The 13,584-nt window shown below is 39.0% G+C and overlaps 1 protein-coding gene across 3 annotated transcripts in view; it reads left to right on the forward strand.

Annotated features, from left to right (window-relative positions):
* SNX25 (sorting nexin 25) overlaps positions 1–13,472 on the forward strand; it is an 83,343-nt gene extending 69,871 nt beyond the window's left edge. For 2 of the 3 annotated variants that reach the window (XM_041427881.1, XM_041427883.1), the window contains exons 12-19: positions 2,600–2,740; positions 3,298–3,411; positions 3,928–4,092; positions 7,270–7,387; positions 8,598–8,664; positions 9,810–9,991; positions 11,573–11,673; positions 12,456–13,472. In XM_041427881.1, coding sequence (XP_041283815.1) covers positions 2,600–2,740; positions 3,298–3,411; positions 3,928–4,092; positions 7,270–7,387; positions 8,598–8,664; positions 9,810–9,991; positions 11,573–11,673; positions 12,456–12,530 — 963 coding nt within the window. In that variant the 3' untranslated portion in view covers positions 12,531–13,472. Of the gene's footprint in view, positions 1–2,599; positions 2,741–3,297; positions 3,412–3,927; positions 4,093–7,269; positions 7,388–8,597; positions 8,665–9,809; positions 9,992–11,572; positions 11,714–12,455 lie in introns of all 3 variants that reach the window. The other variant, XM_041427882.1, reaches the window with a different exon arrangement.
* The last annotated feature ends 112 nt before the right edge of the window (positions 13,473–13,584 follow it).

Genomic DNA, 13,584 nt, shown 5'->3' on the forward strand with positions numbered 1-13,584 from the left:
GCTGGTTGACAGCTGTCTGAACATAAGCCAGCAGTGTGCCCAGGTGGTCAAGGAGACCAAATGCATCCTGGCCTGTATCAGAAATAGTGTGGCCAGCAGGAACAGGGAAGTGATTTCCCCCCAGTACTCGGCACTGTACAGACAGAACCTAAAAACAGGACTATAAAAGGGTTAGGAAGGTTGGGAAAAAGCTGGATGGTTTTTTGGGCAGGAGCATTTGAAGCGCAGCCTCACAACGTGGCTGGCATGCAAGGTTTGTGTTCAGCAGGAGCTCTGGGCTGCACCTCTGACCCTTGGAGCACCTCTTGGCTGGAAACAGCAGATGTGTTGGTGCCTTGTCGGATGTGCAGCTCATCTTGAGCGGGCTGCAGGTCTGTCAAGGGTAAATGCAACCCTTGAACACATTAGGAGGGAGTTTCCACTCAAGATGAGGAAGTGTTAGTCACTGTGCAGGTGCTGGGCTGTGTCCCTTGAGAAGGATGGGTTTGAATGAGGAACTTCTCCCACGAGGAGTGGTTCTGAAAGCACTTTCAAATTTTGTTTGCTTAATTTAGCAAAAGGGAGAATCAGAGGAATACGGCTCTCTAGTTGGAATTCATTCATGATAGCAATTGTATGAGGTGGTGCCTGCTAACAGCAGAGGACTAGATCTCCTGGTTTAGAAGACCTCCTGACATTCAATTTTTCTGTTTTCCAGTTTACACATTAATTTGGAAAAATAAATTTGCAAGCATCTAAGTTGATAAAAAATGTTGCATTCCTAAGAAGATCCTGAATGTCTTCAGTATTTATATGAGGGTATTTGAGGGTACTTGAAAAAAAAAAGCTGTAATGTGTCTACATCTAGTAATTGGAATTTAGAGGATTCTGCACATAGCTTGAAGCAGGAGGACTACATCCTCCTATTTTGAAAATGTGCTTTCAGAGGGATGACTCTCTCCTAACAATCACACTTCAGATGACCTACACATGCAAACCCCTGCCCGGGGAACAAATTTAGCATGGAAAGTTTAGCATGACTCAAATCAGCAATTTCAGCACTCGTCTCCCAGTATTGAAAAATGACAGCCAGGAGGTGTTTGTGGGTCACCTACCAACATAGACCCAATCTAGCTCAGGGTAGACAGGGCAGGGACTGTCCCAGACAATCCCAATTGTTTTGCACCATGTCTCTGTGACCTGCATCTTGGAGGCTGTTCAAGCATCTATTTCTGCAATAGTCTGGCAGGAGATAGGCACTTCTCCAAATAGCTGCACTGAGAACCAGGCACATTTGCAGGCATTCAGGCTGGTGCTTTGTATTCTGTCTGAGTGCTGCTGCAGCTCTTTGACAGAGATTTGTGAAATCTGGGCCTCAGACTTGGCTTCCCAGTGGTCCTTGTGCAGCTTTATGAGGAATGCGTCACAGGGAATATTATCAATGTACAGCTCTGAATAGCTTAAAATATGAAGGTACATTTCAGCCACATGGCTTCTACGAGGGTGCTGTAGCTGCTTGTCAAATTATTCATCCATGCCATTGTGTTGTCAGCTCTCTACAGGCTTCTCAGAAAAAGTGTCATAATTACATGAATTTTAATGTTTATTCTTATCCTAATTAGTTTACTTAAATACTCTTTTTTAAAAAAAGCTTTAAAGTTATAACTTTGCTCAAAAAGACTGGGAGTGGCATGTTATAATTACCTTATCATTATTTGCATGTATGTAAAGACAAGCATTCTAGAGGTAAAGACAAGCATTCTAGAGTGAAATATTTTATGCATGTCTGTTATTTGTCTTTCATAATCAATCTGTCTCCTCAAAATAAGTAAACAAAAATTTGCTACCAATAGGGCATAAGGATGAAATTCTTATGTCAATTCTTATATTAAATTAAGAAACAGTGTGGTCACAGCAACAGTGTGGTCACATTGCTGCCATCATCTTAACAAAAACTAACTTTGCTGTAGTTTTCCCATTTGCACAATTTGGTTTATTGCTTCTCCTTTCTCTGGCTGAGGATTGTAATTGGATTTATAAGTATTTTTGTAAAGTTGTGAGTTCCTCAGCAATAGTGCATGGATACCACAAACTGTGCAAGGAGAACAGCTCACGTGAGCAGAGAAATCGCTCCATAAGTGCACCAGCTGTTGCTAGACCCAGCTACAGAGCTGCTGTGCCTGGTGCGGGGGTGAGTCTCAGCAGAAGCACTGGGAAGGGAGGGTGGAAATAAAGGGAGAACACTCAGGTAAACGCAGGTAGGAGAGATGGAGTATTGATGAGCAATCATAGAGCTACGTAGTAGGTACCTTAAAAACTGAAATAATACACTCAGCTGTTTTGAAGAGGACACATCAGGGAGACGTGGCTGCTGGTGGACAGCACTGAAAAACTGTAGGTAAGGTGTAATAGTGGTTAGATGGAGGATTGGTTCAGGACTGGCACAGCATTTTGGGTGAAGGTTAGTTCATTAAGGGAATTGCTCCATATGTAGCTTTCAAATCTTAAGAGAAGTGTGGGACTGATGACTGAGTTTGCAAGCCAGTCACCTGGCAGCTCAAATGTTCCACTGTTTACTTTCAACACAGATTACCTTATCTGGTTTTTCTTCCCCCCCAAGGTTTTAGAAGAGAATGGAGAACAAGTGCCCTGTTACTCTGTCATGGTGAGTTTACAAGAAGTTGGTGGAGCTGAAACTAAGAACTGGACTGTTCCTAGGAAGCTTAATGAGTTTCAGAGCCTACACCGCAAACTCAGTGAGGTACGAATCCTGGTTACGGGAGGGAAAAGATAGAAACTGCCAAAATTTGTCAGAATGGTAAGAATTTAATGCTACCAGTTTTAATGCCAGCCTTTTGGCTTTTGGCCCTTTAGAGCCAGATTTCTATCTGCATATTTCTGGTCTCTGACAGATGATTATAAAACTTGTTTATCATTTTTTCCCTTAATAATGTTTTACTGGACTAACCCCATTTCAAAATGGTGTATGCTCTGCACTGCCATACAAAAGCCTGCTGTAAGAATTAGGTTTTATGTCTGGCTTCTAGGGAAGTATTAGAAATGACAGCTTTGGGGGAGAGAGAAGGTTGGGATTTTCTTTCACAGTGCTTTAACCTTTCTGTCTGATAAGGAATAGATGATGGGTGCTGTAAAGGGAAAGGGTTTAGATGTCAGCCCATAGTGGGAAAGGGAAGGTGTTTTCTTGAGAGGGGTGTGGAAGTGAGGTGAGAGCAAAAAGGAGTCTTTTAATTTCCATTCTGAAACACCAGTCTTTTTCTCTGCATACATCTTAACTGAGCTCTCCTTTCTCCTACACAGTGTTTTCCATCATTAAAAAAAGTTCAGTTGCCTTCTCTCAGCAAGCTGCCCTTCAAATCCATAGACCAGAAATTCATGGAGAAATCCAAGAACCAGCTTAATAACTTTCTGCAGGTAAGAAAGACAAAACCAACAAATATCTTAACAGGAGAATTGAGAGTCTGCTGCCTCTCTATTGCCGAAAGAAAGCACCTACAACAATAGGTCACATGTAAGGTTTGGCACTATAAATGTCAAAATTGTCCAAAATGCCTGAAGTTGAGATGAGTTTGACTGATAGTAACCATTCCTCTAGTGGTAATTTAATTTAAACTTCTGTTAATTAAGGAATTATAAATAATGAATCCATTAATTGCTGCTTTCAGCTAAAACTCTTCACAAATTTTTTACAAATGAGACATTGTTATAAAACAGGAAAGTTTTAAAGACTAAAAGCTTTATTCTTACTAGTTCCAGTACTTCAGAAATAGTTTCTTAAAGTATCTTTGTGAGATAGGGATTTTCTCACACTACCTTTGAGCTGTGATTTAATCAGTTTTATTGGATGCCTCAATACATCTTATTCCTTAACAAGAAATATTTAATTGATGTGTTGCTGTGTTGTGAAGTGTCATTATTTTTGTTTCACAGAAATTACTCTCTGATGAAAGACTCTGCCAGAGTGAAGCACTTTACGCCTTCTTGAGCCCCTCCCCAGAGCACCTCAAAGTTATTGATGTGCAAGGCAAGAAGTCGTCGTTCTCACTCTCCTCATTTCTAGAACGACTTCCTGGTGATTTGTTTTCTCATCAGGAGGTAAGTAGTAGAAAAGCAATCTTTCCAAATTTAATTACTTATCCTAAGTAAGCAGGGAGAGTCATTAGTATTTGAATGGCAGGCAGTATTTCCAAAGGTCATTCGTAATTTACTGTAAGTGAACAAAGAGTCAGAAGAAAGAGCTGCCTATGAATTTAAAAGATGTTTATTAATGAAACAGGTTTCCTCCTTGTTGGTACATGCATATAGGCAAATGTGTAAGCTATTGCAAATAAACAAATTGCAGTTCATGTGGGATTGTTTATTTTTTCACAGCAGAATTTTTCCAGTCTTTGAGTTCTGGACATGCATATTTCAGGTTTTGGCAGGTAAAAATAATTCTCCTTCAGGAATATGCTCTTGGCAAGAACAGCTGTGTATCCCTATTTCAGGACAACTTCTGAAGCAGAGCTAATTTTGATGAAAAACTGTTGGCAAATAGTACAGGCTTACTGAGGGAATTTGCAAATGCAGGCAGGAGTCTATGTAGGCAAACCAGTTGGAGAATTTGTTATTAAGCCATAAAACCCCATTGTTTTTCAAAATGCAATGAATAATATATGAGTGACTAAAATAGCTCATTGACTAAATTGACCATAATTCCATGGCACTCTGTTCTGTGTTGTTCATGTTCAGATAATACAACATTCAAGGAGATGTTTCTATTCCCTCTTTTAGGTATATGTTATACAAAATTCATTTTTAACAGTTAATTTCTTACATGCTGTAGTTGTCTGGGGCAGATGGGTCTTATGCAGGATACTTTGAGACTTGGGAGCATGTACACTTCTAGGCTTTTAATAGGGAGAAAGGTGGTCTTGGATATCAGAAATAAGAAAATCCTATATATTATATATATATAATACCTTTCAAAAGTATGCTCTGTTTGCATCTAGATGCTGAATGCATGTGCCTCATTTCAGAGTAATAAACATAAAGAAAATTTGAGAAACTAGTTTTGCTTTGATAGAAGTACTGGAGTTCTAAAATCCAAAGTGCTTTCACTAAAATGACTGACAGGTAGAAGTAGCATAAAAGCATTGAGGTGTGAAGCTATTTGTATTTTGCTATTTAATTGAAAAACATCCTCAAGACAAAGCCAAACTGCACAGATATTGTATTACGGGAGTGTGTAGGAGGAAATAGTTGGGAAATACAGGAGAAGGAAAGAGAATTTTTAATACTAGTGTGTGAAAGGAGAAAGAACAAATAAACAAAGCAGAAATTATGCAACTGTTATTGCTTCACATTTCTCTTCCCTCTCTTCTCCCTTCTTTCCTTAAGCTTACACATAACAGAATACAGATGGTGGGAACTCTTAGACCCTATGAATGAGTATGTCAAACAATTGTCCTAATGTGAAAGTAATAAAATAAAATGGAAGGAGACAGATTGTGAGGCAGTCTGGGATTAGCTCTGCTGTTTCCTGGACTCCCATGTCTTTCATTAAGAGCTTTGGATCAGCACAGTCTTGCCCCACTGATAGAATCTTGGATACTTTCCTAAAGCAGTTAAACTGGGGTTAAACCATTTGGTACAAGGTCATAAATGAAGTTAGTTGTGTTACACCACACATAAAGCTGGTATAATTGCGTTCTTTTTGTAACTGAGACTTCCTGGTTTAGTTTGTGTTTTGGACTTTGTAGTGTAGAATGCTCTCATTCAGCTCTCTCTTTGCCCTTAATCTCATCTCAGATTTTTCAAATACATGTCAGAGCAATCATATTATCTCTTGAGTAATAAAATTGTTCAGGATTAGATACTGCAGTAATTTCTTTATATATATAACTCCTTGAACAGGGTTAGCTTTAGAACTTATTTTTTAGCTCTCCAGACCAAAACCAAATCAGAGCAAAAATGCAGTTGATATAATCTAGAAAGAAGGGCTTTTAGGTTTATAAATTTACTGGATAGAAAATGCACTGTAGTGTAAAAACTTAAAGTTCTTGTTGCATTTTCTAAATGACAGGAGATTCACTGAATAGCAGAAAAATAAATCAGTATTAGGTGATGGAATGATGAGGACGAAAGGAAGACGTGATTGATATCTTTGAAAACCAGGCTGAAGAAGAAAATTTGCACATCGTGACCATTCCTGATCCAGAGACTGGGGCGTTGCACCAGCCTCAGTGGAGGTCAGCTCTGCCTCTCATTAGCTTTGCCCGAAGCATAGGCAGGCAGGGCAAGATCCAGGAAAGCAAAGGGATGTGTTGGCTGCCATGAGTAATGACAGGAGTTGTAGTCCTGATCCTGAAGCAATCTTCGTGACAGGGAGAACAACCTGCTGTCTGCCCATCACTCTTGAACAGAAGGTACTGCCAGGATTGAGGTGGGTCAACCCAGTCACCTTCTGGGAGTCTGTCTGAATAGCTCTTCTCCCTTTGGGGCCCTGAGCTTGGGTATCCTCAGGCTCAGGTCACTAAGTATCACAGTTTGTGTTTCTGCCTGGGACTAGTTTTCATTAATGGTGCTTGTCTGTGCAGTGGCCAGTTGCCCTTCCACTGCTGGATTTGGTTCCCAGCTTACTTCAAGGACAACAGGTTAGGGCCTGATCCCACTGAGTGGCTTCAGCTGTGAAGGCACTGTCTGTTCTCCTGGGGAGCCAGCTACCTGCTTCTCCCTGTGCAATAACCAGATTTTCCCCTTTACTCACAGCTGTTTGCATTGCAAAGAGCTCCAGCTGTCTAGCTTCTCATCCTGAATGTTTTTTATGGGTGTTGTGTCAGAGGAGGCTTTGCAATCACAAACACTATTGAGTGCCATCTCCTGCTTACAGCTCTCACCTGTTTCCTAGCAGTACACTACTCCTACATCACCTGCTTTGCTTCATCCAGCTGGTGTTGATGGGGCAATATAGGCATAGATTCTGAAAATCTGGACAGCATTGAGGTGCTGACTGGGGCAAGGCTGCAAGCAGAAGATACAGCAGTGATGATAATTTCAGCAGTGCAGTGTCCTCGCCACTTTAGTCCACTGGGAAGTTTTCAAGATACCTAGCAAGATTCCTGTTTGCCAGATCCTGCCAGCAGCAGATTTTGGCTCTGACACTGTTTTTTGACAGAACTGGCTGTGCTCCTTCCTCGGAGCATAAGGAAGTTACTATCCCCAGTAACTAAATCCATTCTGGAGAAGGCTGGGGAACTGCAGCACATAGCCATGTTGTCCCTCTCTTCCTAGGAAGAAACAGAAGAGGACAGTGACCTGTCGGACTATGGAGAGGAGGTGGATGGGAAGAAGGACTCTCTTGCTGAGCCGTGTTTCATGCTGATTGGAGAGATTTTTGAGCTGCGAGGAAGTAAGATGTAAACCTGGTGAATTGCTAATGGAATCTCTGGGCTCTGTAGGGCACTTCATAATTCAGATTTTTGTGCTGTTTCAATAAGTGCAATCTATATTGCACTTAGTCATCATTCTTGCAGTCTATACGGCCAGTTTGGGACCAAGCTATTCTTCAGTAGTTCATAACTTTGGAGTGAAATTACAATATAAAATGGCAATAAAAATGTAACTAATAGGAGAGAGCATTTGCAGTTGGTATTTTTAAATTTTTCATGAAAAAATTAGGAAAAAAGGAAAAAAGGACAATAGTATGCTTTTTGTAAATAGGCTGTTCATTAGATTGTAGGAAATCTTGAAGAAGGAAAGATAGCTTTATTATAGAACATGTTTCTGACAAAGAAATATAATTTTAATATCCATTTTAAGTGAATTACATATGCATTTTAGTTCTGCACTGTCTATTATAAAAATTATGCTAGAATTGTGGTATACTTAAATACTGGATTTTTTTCCCCCTTTTATGTAACTGAATGATGATAATAAAGAAAGCTATGTTTGTTTCTATTTGAATGTGCAGCCACACATGATGCTTTATAAAATTATTTACAGGGTAGCTATTGCAAAATGTGTCACCTTCCAAAAATGGCAGATGTATCTTCCAAATACAGACTTTATTGTGATGGTGAACAGTATGAAAGAAAGACTTACCAGTAATTACTAGGAAGCACTCACTTTTGTTTCCTTTATTTGTAATGGAAAGCTGACTGCTTGGTTTGAGTGAAAATGTTTTCAGAATTTTAATGGTGCTGCTGTGTGTACTTTATACTCATAGGTATGAAAAGGGTGGGAAATTTGAGGACATTTGTTTTTTTTTTGTAGTAGAAAAAGGGGTTTGAGTAGTTGTATTGCTCAATAAACTTGAAATATTCAATATTCTTTCATATAAAAATTTATGGTATAACCTAGAATGCATTTTATATGCATACTTATATAATCTGCAGGACTTAAAAACCATACAGCAAACAGTACAAGGCACGTGATCAAGAAAAATGAAACCTCTGTACAATTAATGGAATCTTAGAAAGGGTTATAACAACATGTTCACTGTAGGGGTGGGTTGTTTGGTTTTAGTTTGGTGGGAGGTAGGGCAGGGTTTTGCACATGATCATGGGTTCTGTAATGTTATTAACTTGGTCATTATTTTTTATAATTTTTCATTGTTCTAGTGTTCAAGTGGGTCAGAAAAACATTAATTGCACTAGTACAAGTCACTTTTGGAAGAACCATCAACAAGTAAGTAGCTGTTGCTTTAACTGAATTTTTATCATCATTCTATTAGAAAAAGGCTGACAGAAGAACTGGTAAAAATAATCTGGACATCCTGTTGGATATGATAATCTACATTTGTTTTCCGCAGCTCAATTTACAGCAGTGTTAGATTTATTAGAGAAAACAGAGATATGTAAATTATCTTTATGCTGCTAGGTGAGGCCTGCCTGATGCTATGAGCATACCTGTCTGTAAACACCCTCATATGGAAAGCTGGATCCCTGGTCAGAAACAAATTTTAGAAGTATTCTGTCAGCACAGCAGGCTGTTCTTTGTCCAATCAGTGACTAAATTTGCACTTGCCAGCATGGCTTTTAAAGCCTCTTATGTACATTATGTAGCAGTAAATTGGACTGGTCTCAGACAGTATCCACTCACTGAGTTTTAAATTGATTGGCTCATTTGTTCATACCCTGCTGATAATTGGAAAATGCCTGAAGGAGGACAGAGAGGCAGAGGATTTGTGAGCATAGCTTGCATGCAAAGTTCCTGTGTAGCTTTTTACATTTAGGTTGACTTTATTAATTTTAAGGGATTTAGCTGTAGGGCAGCAGTACTGACTGGAGCCTGCTCTCTACCTTAGACTCCTGGTGCTGTACAGCAAGTGGTGCAGCCACAGGAAGAGGTCTCTGTCTGTAATCCCTTCAGTAATGTGCTTTGCTATCTGTGAAGGAACCTACTGTGCCTCTATCAAAACTGTCTATTTTTATCCTAGCAGACACATCTCTGCAAGCAACTAGTTTGGAGTTTGCTACTATTAGTGACCTGATTATCCTGACTTTTCCTGGTGGAGAATTTGTAGTGCCCATCCTTGAAATGTGGTTTTGATGTATATTTCAATGTAGTACTTGTAATTTGAAATGGATGTTTGTGGATTACATTGAAAAGCAACCTTTTCCAGATCTAAGTGAGGTATCTGGAGTGACCTAAATCCTAGAGCACCCAGAGCTGAATATGACCTGCTGTTATGCCAATGAAATCAACTCAGGTATACTGGCAAAATTACATGAAAAAGAACATCTCTTCCACTACTGTGAGAAGTAAGAAGAATAAATATGGATAAAACATGAGACTAGCTCTGATGGGCTCCCTTTTACACTTCTTTACAGGCAAATCCGTGACACTGTACACTGGATGTTCAGTGAACCAATGCTTGTTTACTACATTGGTGTGTTTCGAGATGCTTTTTGGCCAAATGGAAAGTTGGCTCCACCACCGAGAGCCAAGAGCGATGAACAAAAGCAGGAGACAAAACAGAGAGCACAGCAAAAACTACTTGAAAACATTCCAGGTGAGATCACTTTGATTCTGCTTAATCGTGGATTTAATAACTAATAAGGAAACTGGTTAATCAAATTATTTTCCTGTAGAGTTTTAAATTATGATTATTTGCATAAATAAGGGTGATTTTGGTCTTAGTCTTTGCCTCTCCTGCCTGTCTGGTAAAAGGCCTGGATTCAGATATCATTGGTGGATGCAAAATCAGAATTGCTGTATTTTTGTGTATAATGTTCATCAAGGAATCTCAGTCGATTCTCTCTCTGCTGGTTCTCTGTGAGCAAATATGTGCCTCTGCTACTTGGAATTACTTGCCAAATAGGGAGAGTGGCACCCACCCCAATTACTTCTTCCTCTTATATTTTAGTTGGAGAGAGAGACACATGCTGTCAGTGTTGTGTGTTGTCTATTTCTGATAAGAGGTCTCAGGGCACTGAATGTTAGAGTGACCTGCATCCTGGGCAGAAAAAGATCCTAGATGGAGTGTTTTTTTCAGTACTTTCCTTTGCCTACCCTTATCTCCCAAGCCTGAGCAGCTGCCTTTTCAGCCAGAATGTTTTTGGGGCACCATTCTGAGATGCTCCATCCTGTCCCACTCACAGGACAGGAAATCCAGTTACATATTTTTGACCCCTCAGAGATCATGTAAACCCAAAGGCACCTAACTGAAGAGAATCAAAATCATTGCCATTAAGACCTGGAAATGCACTTCAGCATAGCTTGAATGCTTTTTCTCTGCTCCATCTGAAGAGAACGAGCTGTTTTATGGCTTCACTTAGATATCTCATATACCCACATGCATTAGGTAGTTTAATCAACTTTTACTGCAAAAAAGGAGTAGGTATGCATGCAAAATATTTGTCTTTTGATGTGTAAACAACCCTTCCATTTACTGCCCGTGTTTTATATTGATCTACTTACCTAAATAGCCTTCCATAGTAGGTTTGTGTTATTGTTTGATTTCCTGTTTGTTTCTGAGCTTGGAGCCATATGTCAGGACATAGCTGAATGCACCTTAGATTAATGATGGAGCACTGAATCACTATTTGTTCTCTAATTTAATCCAAAGTGTAAATAATTGACTTAGAATTCTCTTAACTGCCTTCTTGTGGCAAGTATTCTCTGTGAAGACTGAGAGTCAATTAAAGTGCTAAATTTGTTTGAAATGTTGTAGAAGTTGTGTCTTTGGCTTAAGGTATATTTAAGTGAAAGGTTTAATGATGTGTGAGATGAGACTTGACTTAGTGAAGTGAACTACTGAAAAGGCATTTGATGTATTATGTTAGAACACTTAAAATGTTCTGAGATGCACACACTGTTATCTATTGAGTAACTGGAGAATAAGGGTATCTTTTCAAGCTGTGTTTTTAAAAAGTTGGTGAGGAGGGACTCTGTGTATCTTGTAGCCAAGGACCATTGAAGTGCAGTGGCTTTGTTTCCCCTCCTTTATGGGTCTTTATGATTGAACTAGATGATCTGCAAGTCCTCTTCCAACCTTTATGACTGTGATTTTGGGTAGTAGAATGATGATTCTGGCTGTAGGCTTTGCCTAGCATGAGTGAAACAACATAAACTGAAGGAATGTTTGTTGCAGATACTCTGCAGAATCTTGTTGGACAACAAAATGCCCGTCATGGTGTAGTGAAAGTGTTCAATGCATTGCAAGAGAGAAAGGCTAATAAGCATCTACTTTACGTGAGTAACCAGAAAAGCACCTATTTAACAACATAATCCTGTAAGTTACTGAGCTCTACTCACTCAGTATTAAAGCCTAGGGGATGTTTTTGCAAAGATTTATTTATTGTTAAAATAAATCAGTTGCTCTAGGTTTGATCACTTGACTAAGTTTGAATAACAAAAGACTGTTTAACAGCAGCATTGTTTTTGTCTAAAAGAGATCCTCTACCACATCCTATGTGCCTGACTTCATAAGGTACAAACTAATTTCTTCGTACAGCTTAGAAAAATAACCATGTCTTGGAGAATCCTAGAGAAGGTGAACCAGAACTGGCTCATAGTTAGGATATGACAGCCTTTCAGAAGTTCCACTCCTCAGCTGTTGGGAATAGTTGGAATATGCAGCTGGATCTAAGTATAACACCTTTCACAATCAGTCTCTTCTGGCACATTCCAGACAGCAGCCTGTCACACAATGCTGCCCCAGCACCAGAGAGAAGGTGCATGCCCTGGTGCTTATGATGCTGTGGAGTCTTCGACAGAACAGCACCACTTTTTACTGCGTGGGAAATTCCCATCTGAATGGAGCTGCCCTCAACTCTGCCTCCTTTCAGCCTTAAGACATTTCCCATGTTATCTGTAGGGCATGTGCTAACTTCTGGATGAAAGAAAAGTAGTTGCACAAATGATGAATGTAATCAAATCTATGTGCTTCTGTTATTTGTGGTTTTCTAAAAATGATGAAGAAACAAGAAATTTTGTTGGCACCTGCATAATTTTAACTCTTTTCTGTTTTCCAGGTTTTGCTGGAACTGCTGCTAACTGAACTGTGTCCTGAGCTGAGAGCTCATTTAGAGCAGCTTAATGCCACTTAGGTTTGAATCTGCACAATTGGACCACTAGAGAAATGTCTATGTTCAAGAATAGACATGAAACTTATTTTCCTCTTTTCCATAGAGGGCTGAGGACTATGATTATTTTTAGCATTTTTCTTTCCTCTTGAGTTTTTTGTGAAGTACAGACTTGAAAAGATCTGATGCTGTTGTAGGGTAGACAAAAAATGCTGTATAGCTGCCAATTTTTATTTAAATTGTTCTATTTGACTACTCCTCTGTTTCAAATATAGATTGAAAAATAAATGTTCATATATGCTGAAAGAAACCAGAAGATATTTTAAACATTTATGGAAAGAAATTCTGCTTATAATGGTAAACTAATGAATGTTGTACAGTTCTAATCTCCTCACTGAGGATCTGAGCATTCCTTTTTTTTTTCTTGTGTATTGAAACAGCCTTGTTGTGCAATACCACATGTAAAGCTATTGTGAAAATTTTATCAATTTTGGTTTTACCAAAGATTTCCTGTAGTTTGAAGCATTTGTAAGCAATAAATATCACAACTGGATTGCAGCTTGATAATGAGGCTGTACTGACAACAGATCAATGGGTTTGACAGCACTAGTTTCATAAGAAGTATCTACATTGCTTTGAAGTCTGTGTCAAAATTATGTATTGTAAACTGGTATGTCCTAACAGAATGCCTGTGTTAAATGTTAGTTCAGAGATTAGTGCTTATGAATTGCTTCTATGATGATCAAGTAGACATTTAATTAAACCATTCTGATAACTTCCCTGATATTATTCAGGGCTGTTTTGTTCAAATGCCCCAATTTCAAATAACCTTCAAATTTTTCTCTTATTTTATACAAGGAAAGAAAACTGTCTTCAGTGGTTGGTGGTTTTTTTAAATTTATGTAAAAATATGTACATATGATGTTAATGCACATCTAAATAATTAAACATCATCAAAAATCCCTAGCTGACACTCATTACTGTCTTCTCAATTCAGTACAGTTTTGCTCTTGGAAAAACTACTTGCAGTTATGACTGGCTGTATTGTAAGGTACATACAATCTGTATGATCTATTTA

This window comes from Onychostruthus taczanowskii, unplaced genomic scaffold (genome assembly GCF_017590055.1).
Source record: "Onychostruthus taczanowskii isolate IOZ18803 unplaced genomic scaffold, ASM1759005v1 scaffold12, whole genome shotgun sequence".
Lineage (NCBI taxonomy): Eukaryota > Metazoa > Chordata > Aves > Passeriformes > Passeridae > Onychostruthus > Onychostruthus taczanowskii.